This window comes from Echinops telfairi, unplaced genomic scaffold (genome assembly GCF_000313985.2).
Source record: "Echinops telfairi isolate 266 unplaced genomic scaffold, ASM31398v2 ScPeMD7_9;HRSCAF=40, whole genome shotgun sequence".
Taxonomy (NCBI): Eukaryota; Metazoa; Chordata; class Mammalia; order Afrosoricida; family Tenrecidae; genus Echinops; species Echinops telfairi.
Window position 1 is genome coordinate 18,132,922 of NW_022103906.1, and position 16,917 is coordinate 18,149,838.

The window sequence follows — 16,917 nt, forward strand, 5'->3', positions numbered from 1 at the left end:
TGTTCCAAAGGTAGATGCAGCAGATCCCACCGGCTCGGCGGGGCAGCCGCACCGTTCCGGCTCTCGCTCTTTTAATTGCGCAGCGCCGGAAAGGGTTGTCCCGCCGCAGGGCGCAGCAGCTGCCCCAGCGGGTTCCTTCCCAGGCCGGAGCCCGCGGGCCCGCGAGGGGAGGCAGGTTTCCAGCGGCTCGGGCGCGGGAGGGACTGGGTGTTCCGCGCGCTTTCCCGTCGCAGGTCACCTCCACCCAGAACCCAGCAAAGGCGCTCTTCGCCGCAGCCGCCCGCGGGCTCCTAGCCCGGTTCTGGTCGCCCAACGAGTTGGGCAAGGCCACTCTTTCTGGCTCACGCGCAACCTTTCTTTGGGCTTTTTCAGGAGGAATCAGGCCAACGATGGTCCCTCGGCAGCCTCCTCGTACGTGACCAATATTTCGTCCCCATGGCTGGTATCCCGTGCACCTAAAATTTGGAGTTCCCACGAGCCCACTCTTCCTCCTTTTTCGTGAGGGCACAGAGGAAGACTATTGGTGACTGCGGGTGGGGAGCTGCGCCCCAGATGCCGCGGAGCGTCCACGGTGGACCTGGACTCGCCTGTGGTTTGGGGACAGACTGCGCGGAGAGTTTCGAATCCCAAACTGGGCGCAGAATGCTGAAGCTTCTCCCCGCCGAGACGGAGCCGCCCGCGCGGGAAGGCGGACGCCGGTAATTCCCGGAGTGCTGCTTGACAACGCGTCCCCCAGAGCTTCGTCCCAGCCCCTCCGGGAGGAAGGAAGAGTGTGGGGGCCCCCGGGGTTCCGCACCGGCCGGTGGTGGTGAGGCTGTGCGGTCAACTCGGCTCGCCTCTGGCCATGCCATCGGTAAAGCCCTGCCCTTTTGCTTTGCCTTCTGAGCGTTTCCAGGGCCGGCTGGGGTGGCTTCCCATCGGCTCGCTCCCGCTCCCCCCGACGCACACACCGCGGGCCCGACTCCCCGGAGCCCAGACCGTTTAACTCCGCTATCTCGCTCCGGCCTCGGCCTCCGCCCCCGCCCCCGCCCCCACCCAGGGGTGGCCCGCGCTCGCCCTGCCGGCCGGGACCATGGTGTTTCTCTCCGGAAACGCCTCCGACAGCTCCAACTGCACTCAATCGCCGGGTCCAGTGAACGTTTCCAAGGCTATTCTTCTCGGGGTGATCTTGGGGGGCCTGATCATTTTCGGGGTGCTGGGAAACATCCTAGTGATCCTCTCTGTGGCTTGCCACCGGCATCTGCACTCGGTCACTCACTACTACATCGTCAACTTGGCCGTGGCCGACCTTCTGCTCACGTCCACCGTGCTGCCCTTCTCGGCTATCTTCGAGATCCTCGGCTACTGGGCCTTCGGCCGGGTCTTCTGCAACATCTGGGCAGCGGTGGACGTCCTGTGCTGCACCGCGTCCATCATGGGCCTCTGCATCATCTCCATCGACCGCTACATCGGTGTGAGCTACCCGCTGCGCTACCCGACCATCGTGACCCAGCGGAGGGGCCTCATGGCTCTGCTTTGCGTCTGGGCGCTCTCCCTCGTCATCTCCATAGGGCCCCTGTTTGGCTGGAGGCAGCCGGCCCCTGACGATGAGACCATCTGCCAGATCACGGAAGAGCCAGGCTACGTACTGTTCTCGGCGCTGGGCTCCTTTTACGTCCCGCTGGCCATCATCCTGGTCATGTACTGCCGGGTCTACGTGGTGGCCAAGAGGGAGAGTAGGGGCCTCAAGGCCGGCCTCAAGACTGACAAGTCCGACTCGGAGCAGGTGACCCTCCGCATCCATCGGAAAAATGCCCCCACCTCGGGCCCCGGCGCCGCCAGCACCAAGAACAAGACACACTTCTCCGTGAGGCTCCTCAAGTTCTCTCGGGAGAAGAAAGCGGCCAAGACGCTGGGCATCGTGGTGGGCTGCTTCATCCTCTGCTGGCTGCCTTTTTTCTTGGTGATGCCGATTGGTAAGTCCTTGCAAAGCCCTTGCCTTCGCCCTTAAGGTCTTCACCTTTTTCTTCTTCCCGCTGCTGCGACAGAACACAGAGAAGGGTGTGCATTGCAAACAGCAAAGCTACCAGGCCAGTTTGAGAAGGTTCCCTTGTAAAATGTAGATTTGCATCACACATTTATATGATGTCCTGGAGCATTTTTTCAAATGCAGTAAAGTGGCTTCCCGCTGATGTAGATTAATTGGTCTCCTTAATAAGTGTGTCAACTTCTTTCAGCTTGCTTGAATTTAAATACAGCTGCCCTCCTCCTTCAAATCTTTGGCCTTGCCCTTGGTCAGGGGCTGTGGAATGGCACTTCAACCTCTGAGATGAGTTGCAAATTTTTGTGACTTGAAAATAATCAATATGCATATTCTGGACATAGCTGTAATATTAGATGCGATTTTCTGGGGAGGGTTAGTTATAATGACCTGTTAATGCCCTATGTCTTGGTTCATATTATTTTCTGGATTAAATATGGAACAAAGCGTGATGAGCCACGGGAGGGAAGGGGATGATTTTCAAAGAAACCATGATAATGTTTCCAATCCTTACTGTTTTATTTGAACAGCATTGAAACAAACACTGTTCTTACCCAGAAACATTCAAAATGTTGCAGATGCCACTGCCTGAAAACAATACAGTAATTTTACAAATCCAATTTTTACAGATGCTAAATTAGCTGTTGTCAAAACTAATTAGCTCATTAAGAGTATCAGCAAGCTATCCACTTGGAATAGTCATCTGTCTCTGAAAGGCTTCAATGAGATCCCAAAATGGTTGTTTGCTATTTTTAGTTTGTGAGCTCACTATAGAGAGAGCCACACATTTGGTAATCCACTAACCCTCGCAAGCAAAAAGGTCATGATAAAACCAAATAAAATAACGTCTGCAATGCTCTAGAGTCAAATTGAAAGGCCTGTAATGTGAACTGCTTTAAGGTGCTACTCTATACCATAATAGCAGCTGTGGTTTTCTGAGCACCACACATTTGACCGGCCACTTTGTTTCATTGGTCTTCTAAGCCACTCAGTGTGGTAGGTGCTGGCATCCTGAAGTTACAAGAAGGATGAAGGCTGTTAGATGGTGAAGTTGCACCAGCCACAGGTTGCTATCTAAATGCAAAGTAAATTAAAATGGACCCTAACTACCATAGTGTTGATTCTGCTACATACTTTGTAGGGCACAGCTTACTGTCATCCATTCCATTCTGATTCATAGTAACCCTGGAGGCCAGCATAGAACTGCCCCTGTGCATTTCTGAGAGTGTAACTCTCTACTGGAGTAGAAAGCCTCATCTTTCTCCTAGGGAGCCTGACTGCTGGTTTCAAACTGCTGACCTTGCCGATAACAGCCCAACATGAAACCACCACGCCACCATGGTGCTCCTGTTCTCTAAGGCACAGGAGAGCTCTTACAGACGCAGAGATCCACATCCCTCTTCCATGAAGCCCTCCCAACCATTCAGTTAGCAGCCATGTGCGTAACTACCAGGCCAGCAGGGCTTCCTCCAAGTTAGTTAAAATTAAAATGAAATTTCTGTTCAGTTCCGGAGTCCACTAGCTGCCTTTCAAGTGCTTAACAGCCATGTCTGCTGTTTGGACCAGGGAGAGCAAGAAGATTTATCCTTGCAAGCATTGCTACTCAGCATCTCTCAGTCCCCTAACCACTGTTTGATCATCATTGCTGCTTCCTCTGCTCCTGCAATCATATCACATCCTTGAGCTGACTTAGAGAACCCTCTTTACCTGGGCCACTACCCATTTATTTACCTACTTACATCCCATTTCTTAATCCCTCCGAAGGCTGTCCATTTATTCATTCATCAACTCACTCAACAAGTTGGTGAAGGGACAAAAAAATATATCTGTATCAGTCTATGAGACATACAGAGCCAGTGGCGAATGTTTCAGGCGATGAATGTTTCAGGGACCGCACAGTGTCTGAGCTAGATGGGGCTTAGGAGGCATGATGGGGTGGGCACCGGTGTCCACTAGTGGAAGGTAGACTCTGGTTTCTAGTTAGTTTTAGCTTCCCTGAGTTAGAAATGTTGAGATGACTGTTGATGGTGACAAGGAGTTGTGGCAAAACAGCATTCTGAGAATGGGTGGGCTTCCTTATCATCCTAAAAAGGGTGGAGTAACAGGATGGAAATTGAAAATATAGTTAACAGCATCCTAGTAGGACTACTTAGTAACACAAAAGAGTCCCAAATCCACCCATCTGTGGTGGGCGGACCATCTCTACAACATCTATTGACATTGTAATACATACCAGTGAGAATGAACAGATGCATTCCCTATCCTCTATAGTCTCACAAACTGATTAACAGGAGGGTTTGTGATCAATTATTATACATCTACAGAGTGTATTGGTGATATAACGATTATGCGTTGAGCTGCTAACAGCAAGGTCAGCAGTTTGAGACCACCAGCCACGTCTCAGAGAAAGACAGAACTTTCTATTCTTGTAGAGTTATAATCTCGGAAACGCACAGGAGCAGTTCTACCCGGTCCTATAGGATCAGTATGAGTCAGAATCGATTGATTGGATGACAGTGAGTTTTGGGGGAATATACATCTCTGCTTTTTGGAATTACACATCTGTGAAATTGCTCCTCTAAGTGGTACTACAAGGTGCTGCAGAAAACAATGGCTCCTTGTCTCTGGACTGACTGAAAGCTTTCAAAGGCACCAGCTTTGAGCAGGGAGTTCAGGTTGACAATACTGACTTCTGCTGGGCTACCAGCAAGATGCTGCTTGTTTTCAGTAACTATCGTGTGTGCATTCTTTATGCAGAACGGAAACAGAAACGTAAGTCTATCATTTTATTAGCATCCATAAGGAACATGAGCTGTGAGGCATGACAAGTAGTCTCCTGGGAAGAAGAGGTTATCAGTCTGCTGTGGGCTGCTAGATGAGCGGGGGGTGGGGGGTGGGGGGGGGGGGGGGTTGTTAGGAGTGCAGAGCGGGGGTCACAAGGAGCGTGTTACCCAGAGCAGGGAGGTGAAGCATCCCATGTGATAGCAACTCACCAGGCTTACAAGGGGGGACTCGATTCTATCACTACCTATCTCACCTGTATTTTGTGATAAGATTACCTCCTCTCTGGTTCCTGCTTCCCTCCATCCATCCTAAACTCCTCCCCACCAAAGCTGAGATGTTTGCTGGATTGAACAGTATGATTGCTGGTCGGAATCAGGTTTGCCTGCTCCCAAGTTCAAACCTTGTTGGCCTCATTTCCTTTTGCACCACCAATGTTCGGCTAAAATTCAAGACCAAACATTGCGGATAGCTGGGATCATGTTTGAGATTGTTATTGGTCAGTTATACCACAGAATGAGTGTTCTTAAAAACAAGTTCTGGTGGTGGAGATGAATTGAGAGGAGGCTTCAAGATACAAAACTAGATGAAAGGTGAAAATGATCTGTCTGTGACCTGAAGTTTGCACCATTAGCAACGTCATCCTTCTGTCTGGAATTCAGGAGTCCCGGAGGCAATGGGTTGGAAGTGGGGGAGGGAGGCATTTTCTTGGCCTGAAATTCAAACCTAGACTTTCTTTCTCTCTTCTTTTTTTTTTTAAAAACAGGGGCAAAATACATGCCAGCTGGCCAGTATAGTGCAGCACACCGTGTTACAGAAATGGCCTAGATGGCAATAAATGTTCATTTTATCGGAATTCATCTGACTCTCAGACCATTCCGATGTCTGTAGACATAAAGCTATTGTCAGACTGAGTGGATGCACTTGGAGACCTGAGAGAGACTATCAAAAACAGAAAGAAAGAGAGAGAGAGAAAGAAAGAAAGGAAGGAAGAAAAGGGATGCCACATTGATTGAACATATGTGCATATTTTCTAGATGCCTCGTCTTGTTTGAATACAAAATATGGCATTGTCATTGGACCCAAGCCATTGCTATTATGTCTAAATCCAAGAAGCATGCAGTGCCAGGCAGAGAGGGGCTCAGGTGGACAAAGTATATTTGAGGTTTGGGGGAGGGTGCGGGGTGCAGGGACAAAAAATACAAGGGGTGTGGAGGGAGAACCTATTCTATATGGGTTGTTCAGGGAAGACCGAGCTGGTGAATGGGATTATTGGGTGGGAACAGTGAAACAAAGGATGATTCATTCAATTCATTCAGCAGAAATTTATTGAGCATCTACTGCATGCCAGGCAGCTAGGCAATCACTGAGGATCAAGACAAATCCCTGCCCTAACGAAGCTGAAGAAAACTGGACAAATAAAGACACCCCCATTTCAGCTGGCCATGCGTGCAACACAGCAAGTCACACGGGTGCTGACATCATGCTGTTGGCTCCTTGGGTGGATGCCCAAGGGTAACCAAAGGTTAACAGTTGCTTTGCTGCAGGAACACAGGAACCGGACTTCTGGGCTGATCTTCACCAAACAGCTTGACCTCTTAGAGATGGAGAGAAACGAGAAGTCCCTGGGATGTGAAGGCAGAGCCCAGTGTCTCGGTGATGCGTGCTGCAGCACAAACGGCCCCAAAGCAGCACCTGCGGTTCTGTGAGTCAGGCATGAGTCAGTACACAAGGGGCCTCCAGGTCGCCGGCGCTGGCTGCCAGTCTCAGTGTCACCCTCTCTCCTCCAGTGACAGTTGGTTCCTCTCAAGACAGAAAGACAAAGGTGGCCAGGCCCTGTAAGAGCTAGACAGATCACTAGTGCTCATCCTCTGGTTGGTCTAGGGTCCAGGGGGAAGAGCTTAGACCCCCCCCTCTGCTTGGAGGAGTAGCGGCAATGATGGGAGAACGGGGTATTCTTGCAGAATACCTATAACATTTCTCTTTCCTTCTTCCGTTATCTGCTGAGGCGTCACTGGCACGTTGTACGCTGTGCAATGGGCTGAGTGAAAACAGTGCGGGTTCCTGAAGGCTTCCAATCTCCAAATCAAACACCAAACCCAGGGCCACGGAGTCCATTCCAACCCTTAGTGGCCCTCGAGGCCAGAGTAGAACTCCCCGCAGAGGGTTTCCCCGGCTGGGAATCTTTATGGAAGCCGGCGGCCACATGTTCTTCCTACTGAGTGGCTGGGAGGCTTGGAGCTGGCTCCCTTTTGGTTATCTGTCATGTCCTTTCACCACTGGGTCACCAGGCCTCTCTTTCTGATATCTAAGGGGAGAGAAACATTAATCAAATAACTACATCCCCAAATCGCAAACTCTGGAAAGTGCCGTACAGGGGATGTGAATGATGCCTGCAGCGTCGACTGTGGCAAACCATGGCCTTAAGAAAAGACTTCCTGGGACACCTGCTGTTGAGTGGACATCTGAAGCAGCACGTGTGCCCCAGCTATCAGGGGAAGGAGGGAGCCGAATGGATAGCACCCCCACCCCCACCCCCACCCCCGACCAGCCTGATGGCCCTGAGGATTTCCCAGAAGGCCAGTGTGAGAGACCAAGGGATTTGGGATTGGTGTCCAATATAGCGGGTATCGAATCAAACAAGCCTTTATCATATTCTTTGTGAGTGTTTTGCTTTTCTCCTAAGCTGACCAGGAAGCAGGGGTGATACAATCAAGCTCATATTTCAAAATATCAAAAGATGATGTGGATAGACCAGTCTGGAGACCTTTACCTAAGACAGATGAGATCCTGACAAGTGCAGTCCTTCCAACTTGCTGATTGAAATGCTGATTTTCACGAATGACCGCAGAGTCCTAGAATGGCTCTGTGTTCATTGTCTTCAGAGCAGATTCGCCAGGACACCTTCGCTGGGACCACGAATAGGGTAGCCCTGCTTGGCTAGAAATTCGTTTTGGCTCTTGCCAAAAGACAAATCTGTCAAGGAAGATTTTACCCTCGTCGTCGGGCTCTGAAGGCAACAACGACGAGCTCTGACAATGTTGGGGACAAGAACTGACTCTTTCACAGCAGGCCCTAGGCAGATGAGTTATCACTTCGAAGAACATTGACGCCTCCCTTTGTGTACGGCTTTATAGTTTCATGTTTACATGTTCAAGAATCTTTCAAGAGGACAGTTTTCAAAGATATTTTCCTTGTCTAGGGAAGTTCAGTGTTTGGTGGCATAGTGGGTTAAGAGTTGGGCTGATGACCAAAAGATCAGTAGTTCAAAACCACCAGCCACTCCACAGGAGAAAGAGGAGGCTTTCTATTGCCCTAAAGATTTGCTGCTCCAAAATGCAATGGAACAGTCCTAATCTATCCTGTAGGGTTGCTGTGAGTCAGAATCAACTGGATGTTAGTGAGCATTTTGTTTGACAATTTGATGTGTGAATATGCCTTCTATTCCCCTTGTTCAGTTGAACATTTCTTTACAAGTTAAAGATTTTCACCATAATTTTACTAGTTACTTTTTATTTCTTCTCTTGTGGAATTGCATGTCTGTGCTTTTTGGCCAATTTTTCTAAAGCTACTTCTCTTTGTCTTTTTATTGGTAAGCTTGTAAAAGATATCAACCACTGACTGAAACGCCAGTTTTTTCATGCTGTATTCAAACGTGCTGAGAAAAGATTTTTCCAAAAACTGATACGATATTTTCATGGTCTTCCCCAGAAACACACACAAGCATACACACAAACACACTTTTTGTTAAATCTTGAAACTCTGTCTGATGAGATCATTTAATCAGCATCTTTATATGCTCAGTCTCTTTTGGATAACTTGGTCTTTCAGATTTCTACCCCTTCCTCCTATCACCTTCTAAGGTGGTGAGCAGTATAGGGGTTTAAAGAACCTCAGGGTAAATGAGAACCCACCGCTGAGTTGAATTCAACTCATAGCTAATCTATGAGCTATCATAATCTATGAGCTAATCTATAATCTATAGGCAGAATGGAACTAGCTCCCTAAGCTGTAAATCTTTCCAGGGGCAGATAGCCTCATCTTTCTCGTATGGAGTAGATGGTGGGTTTGAACCACTGATCTCAAAAGATTCATTGAATCCATTTTTTCCCCTGTCTTCTTCTTGGAAATCCACATTTCCTATACTTAAAAGAACTTTGGATCTCTTTTGGGATTGCCACTTCTGTACCATCTATCTGCCCCCAAACTCCGGCGTTGGTGTCAGATTATGTAATTGCTGTGTTTCATAACACATTTTAGTATTTTCTCATTGAAGATCCCTGGATCAATAGTTTTTTTCAAAGTTGCCTGGTCTTCTCTTACAAGTTTATTCTTCCAGTAAACTCTGAACACATTTCATCTTGCCCTGACTGCTGACATCACACACACACACACACACACACACACAGTCAGTTAGTAATTGTAGTTTTTAGAATGCATACATTAACCTGAGAAGTGATATTTTATAACACTGGGGCCTCTTATTAAAGAATATGTCTCTCTGTTTATATCCCAAAGTACTTCTGAACTGTTGTTAATTAATTGCACACATTCCTTTTAATCACATGTACGATCTTGGAAAACTGTTTCTTAGAACTATGAAGTTGGGAAATGCTACTTTGGTATGTCAACATTATTTCTGACACTGACTATTGGTTTTAAATCAATATACATCATTGAATTACAGATGTGTTTTCCTGTAGTTTTACCAGGAATTAATTCTTAAATTTTATCAACTGCTGCTTTTCTATTGACATCACTTTATAGATTTTTAGTCAGAAATATTAACCTACCCATGAGTTCTTGGATTCAATTCTACTCAGTTAGGAGGAATTACTTTGTTATTACTATATGATGCTAGATGTTTATTTCTGACTTACATGTCTATGTCTGTATGAAATAAGTCTATATTTTTGTTGTGTTGCCTTTATTGCATAGTAGTTTTGGGTTTATTTTAACTTTGGTAACGTGAATGTTGACAATTTCCTTTTATTCTCTCTATGATCTATAACAGTTTAAATAGCATAAGAATTATGTGTTCCTTGAAGGTTTGAGAGGACGTGTCCATAAAACATTTGGGCACAACTCCTTTTATGGACACAATTCTGTGAGACTCGTTTCTATTTTGTCCATGAATAGTGGTCTATTCTGATTGTCAGTTTTGATAATCTTTATTTTCTTCTCTCATTTTCCTTTTCACTGAGATGCAACCTTTCTTTTAGCACAGCATCCTGTGTGAAATTTTTGTCATTTTAAATGTCTCTTCCATCTGATTATTTCCACTTTCTCATTTCTAACATCATTTATTTGTGTATGTGTGCATGTGTTTCTTCAGGGAGGTTTCCTGGATTTTATTAGTCTTTTCAAAGGACCAGGTCATGGATTTATCCATCATATAAATCTGTTTCCCAACACATTAGTTTTATCTCTAGAAATGTCTTTCTTTTATTTTCTTGGTTATATTTCATTCTTTTTTTAAATTACTTTTTGCATTAACTCAAGCAGAAGGTTTATGTCCTGTCTTTAAATTCTTTCTTAGTTCACATGAAAGAACATCAAAATGGTACATTTTCCCCTAAGTAAACGTTTTAGTTCCTTCCCTGACATCCTAAATGGCAATATTGCCCCCCACCCCCCACCCCGCATCAGTGTCTCCTTTGTTCCACACAGACAGGAGAGGGTGGGCTTTGTTGGCTGTTAATTGTAAAATAGTTAGCATTTTTACCTCTCACTTTCAAAAAAGGAATCTGAACCAAAGGACTCCAGGTTTACAGAACTTACTGAGGCTTCCTTTATGTCTTCTTAATTGTTGTTGTTGTTGTTGTTAGATGCCATCAAGTCAGCTCCCACCCATAGCGACCCTGTGCCTAACAGAAGGAAGTACTGCCGGGTCATGCCCAATTCACTGTGTCAATCCACCTTCTCAAGCGCCTTCCTCTGTTTTGCTGGCCCTCTACCAAGCATGATGCCCTTCTCCAGGGACCAGTCTCTCCTGACAATATGTCCAAAGTACAAAAGACAAATGTCTTGCCGTCCTTGGCGCTAAGGAGTGTTCTGGCTGTCCCTCTTCCAAGACAGACTGGTTTGTCCCTTTGGCAGTCCCTGGTGCTGTCCGTGTTCTTTGCCAGCGCCATTCACATACATCTGCTCTTCTTCCGCCTCCCGTCTTCAACGCCCGACTTGCACCCGCCACGTATCTGCCAGTCTGTCGTTCTCTGGTGGCTTGTTGTGTAGCGGTGATGCTGGACGCTGTGTCACAGGTATTTCAAATGCCAGCATGATCCGGAGTGACCAATCATTAGCATGTTTAATAGAGTTCATGTTTAAAAGATGTATAAATAAGCTTTAACAGTGGTGCTTTTCAGAGCCTCTTCATCCGCTCTTCTGCTTGTGTCTGAGGTACATACTTGTCAAGCACTGGGAGAAGGAGGATCCATTTCCCTACTGTTGCTCAGGTGGCTGCACGCATGTCTTTGAATTGGAAGTCCTTTCTGGCTGCATAGTATTCCATTTGCTTCCTATATGGTGATGCTGTTGCTTAAGATCCAAATATTTTTTTTGTGACTTTCTCTTGACTCCGACATTTAAAAATTACTATTTTAATCTAAAATCTATTTCTTGGCCAATATACCTCTGCTCACCTATTGGCATATGTAGCATTTAGTATCCACTGATGCATCTTACCTCAAATGGACTATTGCTAAAATGGATTTAACCAATTTCTACTTATTGTACATGAGATATTTGTTTTAACTTTTTTTTACTTCTTATTTTATGCTTTCTGGATTTATGCTTCCTCTTTTTTCCTCTTCCTGCCTTGTGCAAAATGGTCCTTTTTCTCCCTCTCTCTTTTTAATTGTGCAGTGCTTTGGAAAGGTTTTCTTTTACATTAATTCTACTAGAGATTAAGCGTGAGCTTTTCAAAAGCATCTTTAACTTTTCTTTCTCTCTCATCCTCCACTCCAGCATGCCACCTTTGCCCACCTAGAATAAGACACTTCAGACATTGGGATCATCCCTTCTCCCTGAGACTTACACTTGAATCTCAGCAAATAAAATCTTGCCTTATAAATATACACTCATCTTATTAGGTTTTCTTATTTTACTTGTCCTATTTTTTGTATCCACAACTTAATTTAGCAATTCTGACTGCTCTCTAACTTTATCCTCTTCCTTATTCTTGAGCATCGGGCTTGGCTTTGCCTATCATTTGCAGCAAGGGGCTCTGGTAGTGCAATGGGTTATGCGTTGGGCTTCAAACTACAAGATCGGTGGTTCGAACCCCTCAGCCACGCCTCAGGACAGATAAGGCTCTCTATTCCTGGAAGGATGCAAAGTCTCAGAAACCCGAAAGGACACTTCTACTCTGTTCTGTCACTGGAGTTGGAGTCAACTCTACGGCAATAAGTAATCATTTGCAGCATGATAGATAAAGCTGAAAATAGTCACAACCTGCCCGTTCCTGTATGGGGAAGTGTGGATGCTTTCAGACTCCTGTGGCAGAGTTGAATAGTTGCTACTTAGACTGTGTGATCCATTAAATTAGAGCATTGGCACTCAATAAAATTGTATCACTAAAGACACATTCAAAATACATTTTCTAAAACCTTACACGCCGGAGCCTAAAACTAAAGACAAAATTTGTCTAGGTATAGAACTCAAGTTATGTATCTTTTGTTTTGTATTGGGCGTGGTATAAAATATATTTAGCATAAAACTTGTCATGTTAGCAATTTTAAATGTACAATTCCATGGGATTCATTGTATTTGTACAGTGCAACCAACCTACTATTAATTCCTAAAACCTTTTCATCTCCCCAAAGAGAATTGTGAGTATTAATAGACTCCCAAAGCAGTAACTCTGTCTCCCTTCCTCTCCCGATGTGGCGAAGTGGATTGATTGCACTTTGGGCTGTTGACCTTAAGGTCAATCCGCTGAACCCATCAGTCGCTCCCACAAGAAAGATGAGGCTTGGCTACTCCAGTGGAGATGTACAGTCGCAGGAGCCCAACTGTCGTAGTGGTTACATGTGGGGCTGCTAACCACAAGGTGAGCAAGTCAAATCACCAACTTACTCCCCAAGAGACAGAGGAGGCGTTCTGCTCCGGTAAAGAGTTACCGTCCCGGAAACCCACAGGGGCAGTTCTACCCTGTCCTATAAAGTCACTATGAGCTGGAACCTACTTGTGGCAGTGACTTGGTGTTTGAGTTACATGGGTGTAAGATCACCCTGAGTCAAGATTGACTCGGTGGCAGTCAGTTTGATTTTTTCTTCCCCAGCCCCCAACCCCTGGTAGCTACTGATATAGTTCTGTCCCTGTATATCCTATATTGTTCCTTTAAGTAAGAATATACAATAGTTGTCCTTTTGTGCCTGGCTGATTTTACCTGTGTCCAGGTTCATCTGTCTTAGCCTGTGCCAGACCTTGATTCCTTCCAACGACTGAATTACATTTCATTACAGGCGTGCACCACAGATGCAACTTATTTACCTTTTACTTTTAGGTGGGTCCTTGATTTAAGCATTGTTTTTAAGCCAAGCTGCCTATAGAATATTCTTCCGATCCACTGTAATACTATCCCACGGAGACTTCTAGCTAGGGCGCCTTTTCACTGATCTTGTCTGACAGCCAGTGCACTTTTTTCCCGGGAAGCCAAAGGGAGTTGTGGTCCTTTCGTGATTGCTTCCTCTTTTTCTCCCTTTTACTGAGTGTTGCTATTAGCCACGTGTTGGATCTTCTGCCGCTACCTCATTGTCCTTTAATCCCCATTAGCCATATTTTTGCGCTCTTCTTGTCTTCCATTCAGGTTTTCCAAGTCCACGTCCTAGTTTACGTGCTTGCTTCAGTCACAGTCTGTCTCCACTGCACACCGTTTTGGGGTTTTTGTACAGCCCAAATATTCCATCTTCCTCTTGCCTGCACTTATTTTAAAAAGCCAAGAACCTCTTGAGTTTTGTTTCAGTATAACTTGTCTTCCAGGTGACAGTGGCATGGTAGACATTTTCTCTGATGCTTCAGATCAGGCTTCCCAACTGAACAGCCAAATCTTTTCTTGTGAAGAGTGTGGCTTCCAGATCAAGGGAAGGAAGTGAAGGACTGTATGTGTTGTAGTTTTAAGTTTGCTGGAGGACAGATCTATTATTTGTAGGGAGCCAAGAAGGAGTAAGACCAGGAGGCAGCCAACGTACAGGGCTTCACGTTAGCCCGTCAGTATCTATTCTTGTTTGCTTGGAGTGACAGGTGCACTCACCAGTCTTCTGGGAGTCACACCTGCAGAGCCCCACCCCGCACACTCCTTGACTTACCTGCCACCTAGCGAAGCCAAGGACTTTCTTATGCTTCCTGGGACTCACCATCTGTGTGCTTCTAGACCCTCCAGGATGATTGGCATTTGTCTTTGAAATGCTGCCCGAGAACCTGCCTTGTACCCCAAACCCCAGGGGATATTACTGGGAATCAACTCAGAGCACTTACCTTTAACCCAATGGCTTGAGGTGAAGTGAGGACACCGCCTCTTCAGGCCGAATCTCACCAAACGGTGTGTGTGAGTCTGGGGACCTCAGAGAAACAAATCCACAGAAACTCATGTATAAGAGAGAGTTTTATATAAAGGGTAAGTGTACAACAAGAAAACATCCCAACCCAGTGCTGCCCAAGCCCGCAAGTTCCAACATTAACCCATAACCAATCCACAAAATCCTCCTCCATCTCACAAAACACACACTATGACACCGACTGCAGGAGGAAAGCTGAATCAGTGAGTGTGTACACATCTCAGCCCTGGCAGGGGTCCCCACACGGCTGTTCCAGCACCCAGGGCTGCATCGGGGTAGTTCTATGAGGCTTCTCCTCTGGGATGTCTTGTAGGAAGTGAGCTTTGCTAGCTGAAGCAGGGAACTGGCTAAGGCAGCTGCACCCTGGTGCGACCATCACAAAACAAGAGACCCGAGAACCAGAAAGGCGAGGTTCACTGAGCCATTTATCTCCCCGCCCTTCAATTAACCCCACATGTGTTTATCAGCCAGGTTAGCAAAATTAACTTTAACTCTTTAACTCGCTGTTGTTGATGATGGTGCTGGTGGTAGGTACTATTGAGTCAGTTCTGACTCTATGCATCACAGAAGGAAATGCTGTCCAGCCCTTGACAATTGTCCCCATGCTTGAACGCAGTGTTGCAGCCATGGTGTCCATCCATCTCATTAAAGGCCTTCTTCTCCTTCACTGTCCTCTCCTTTACCAAACAGGATGCCCTTCTCCGGGGACTGGTCTCTGCTGACAACGTGTACGAAGTATGTAAGAGAACCTCTAGCCATCTTGCCTCCATGGCCACACTTCTTCCAATACAGATCAGTTTGCCCTTCTCCAAGGCGTCAGTTCTTCTTTGATCTTCTTTAGACTGCTGCTTCCATGAGCCTGATCGTGGATCCAAGCAAAACAAAATCTTGACACTTTCAACCGTTTTTCCTGTTGTGTTATCATATGACCTACTGGTCCAGTTGTGAAGATTTTGGTCTTCTTTACATTGAATCATAATCCGCGCTGAAGGCTGCAATCTTAGATCATCAGCGGCAAGTTCCTCAAGGCCTCCTCATTCCCAGCAAGCAAGATTGTGCCATCTGCATATTGCAGGTTGTTAGTAAGCCTTCCTCCAATCCAGGAGCCACACTCTTCTTCATATAAGGCAGCTTCTCTGATGATTTGCTCAGCACACAGATTGAATGAGTAGGGTACTGAGATACAACCCTGCCCACACACCTGTCCTAATATTAAACCAGGCAGTATTCTCTTCTGGATTATGGCTATTGCCCTTCTCTTGTGTTTTTAACAGGAGTTCTAGTGGGAGAGTGGGTTACATGTTGGGCCGCACTGCAAGGTCAGCCGTTTAAAACCATCAAACCCTCCATAGAAGAAAGATAAGGCTTTCTACTCTCATAAATAGTTACAGTTTTGAAAACCCACAGGGACAGTTCTACTCTGTCCTATAGAGTCACTGTGAGTCAGCGTTGACTAGGAAGTTTTGTTTTGTTTGTGTTTGTTCAGTGTTAACAGTATTCTATTGTGATCCATAAGGTTTTCACTGACGAATTTTCAGGAATAAATCGCCAAGTCTTTCTTCCCAGTGTATTTTAGTCTGGAAGCTTCCCGGAAACGTGTGCACCACGAATGGCCATGCTGGTATTTAAGGTCAATGTCATAGCTTCCAGCATCATAACAACGCACAAGTCAGTACGACAGACTAACAGCTATGGGGGGGAGCATTCAAAATACACCTCGGCAGTCACAATGGCCTGGAGAGTGTACCAACTGTCACCAGGATGACGCAAGACCCAGCAGGATTTCATTGTGTTGTCCGTGGACTTCCCATGAGTCAGAGCTGACTCAATGGTAACTAACTAGAGTGTTCATGTATCAGTGATGCCCAATTTCTCCCATGTGCCTATTCCTTCAGGGTCATGGAGACTTTAGAAAGAGGATGAGAAGGTCAGGTTGGGTTAGACATCCCTGTCTCAGCCAGCCTGCTTTTCACATTGGCCTCATAGTGTGAAGCTAAATAAGAATGACCTTGAGAGTGATCATTTCCTGCAGCCTTTTGGAAGTCTACGGTTCAAAATGAAGTATACTTCTCATTCTACTGGCATTGCCTGCTCACAGGATTCAAAGAAGACACCTTTGAGGGTGTGATAGTGCCCGAGTCTCTGCATAGTCCTGTAAGCTAAACTTTTCCTTGTACCCTGATCACAGGAGGGTTAGATGAATTCACGTGAAGAATTAGACTCTTCCTAGGAAAACAACGAGCTATATATTTATATACCTGGAGGTATGTTTTGCTGATATAGTCAGGCACGTATTGTATCTAAGTTCATTCCCAGAACAAGCCCAAAAGCCCATGTTAGAGATTTGGAAACTGGGGTTCCCCAGACATGATGTGACATACGGGTGAAACCCTTGCCCAGCAGAAAGGGGTCTGGCTACACACCTGAAAACCCTGGCCTGTGACTGGGCTCTGCCTCCTCCTCTCGGCTCCATTCCCTCATTTGCATAAGAGCGGCTCCCCTTGGGCAATGGCTTTCACATTTCTAGCTGAAGAACTCTTTGTTCAAGCAAAATCCTCT

General features: G+C 46.2%; 1 protein-coding gene across 1 annotated transcript in view; it reads left to right on the forward strand.

Moving 5' to 3' along the window:
• Window positions 1-1,072: 1,072 nt before the first annotated feature.
• The window catches only part of ADRA1A (adrenoceptor alpha 1A), a 117,018-nt gene continuing 101,173 nt past the window's right edge, over window positions 1,073-16,917 (forward strand). The window contains exon 1 of the mRNA XM_004707617.2: window positions 1,073-1,955. Within this exon, the coding sequence (XP_004707674.1) occupies window positions 1,073-1,955 (883 nt within the window). The remainder of the gene's footprint in view (window positions 1,956-16,917) is intronic.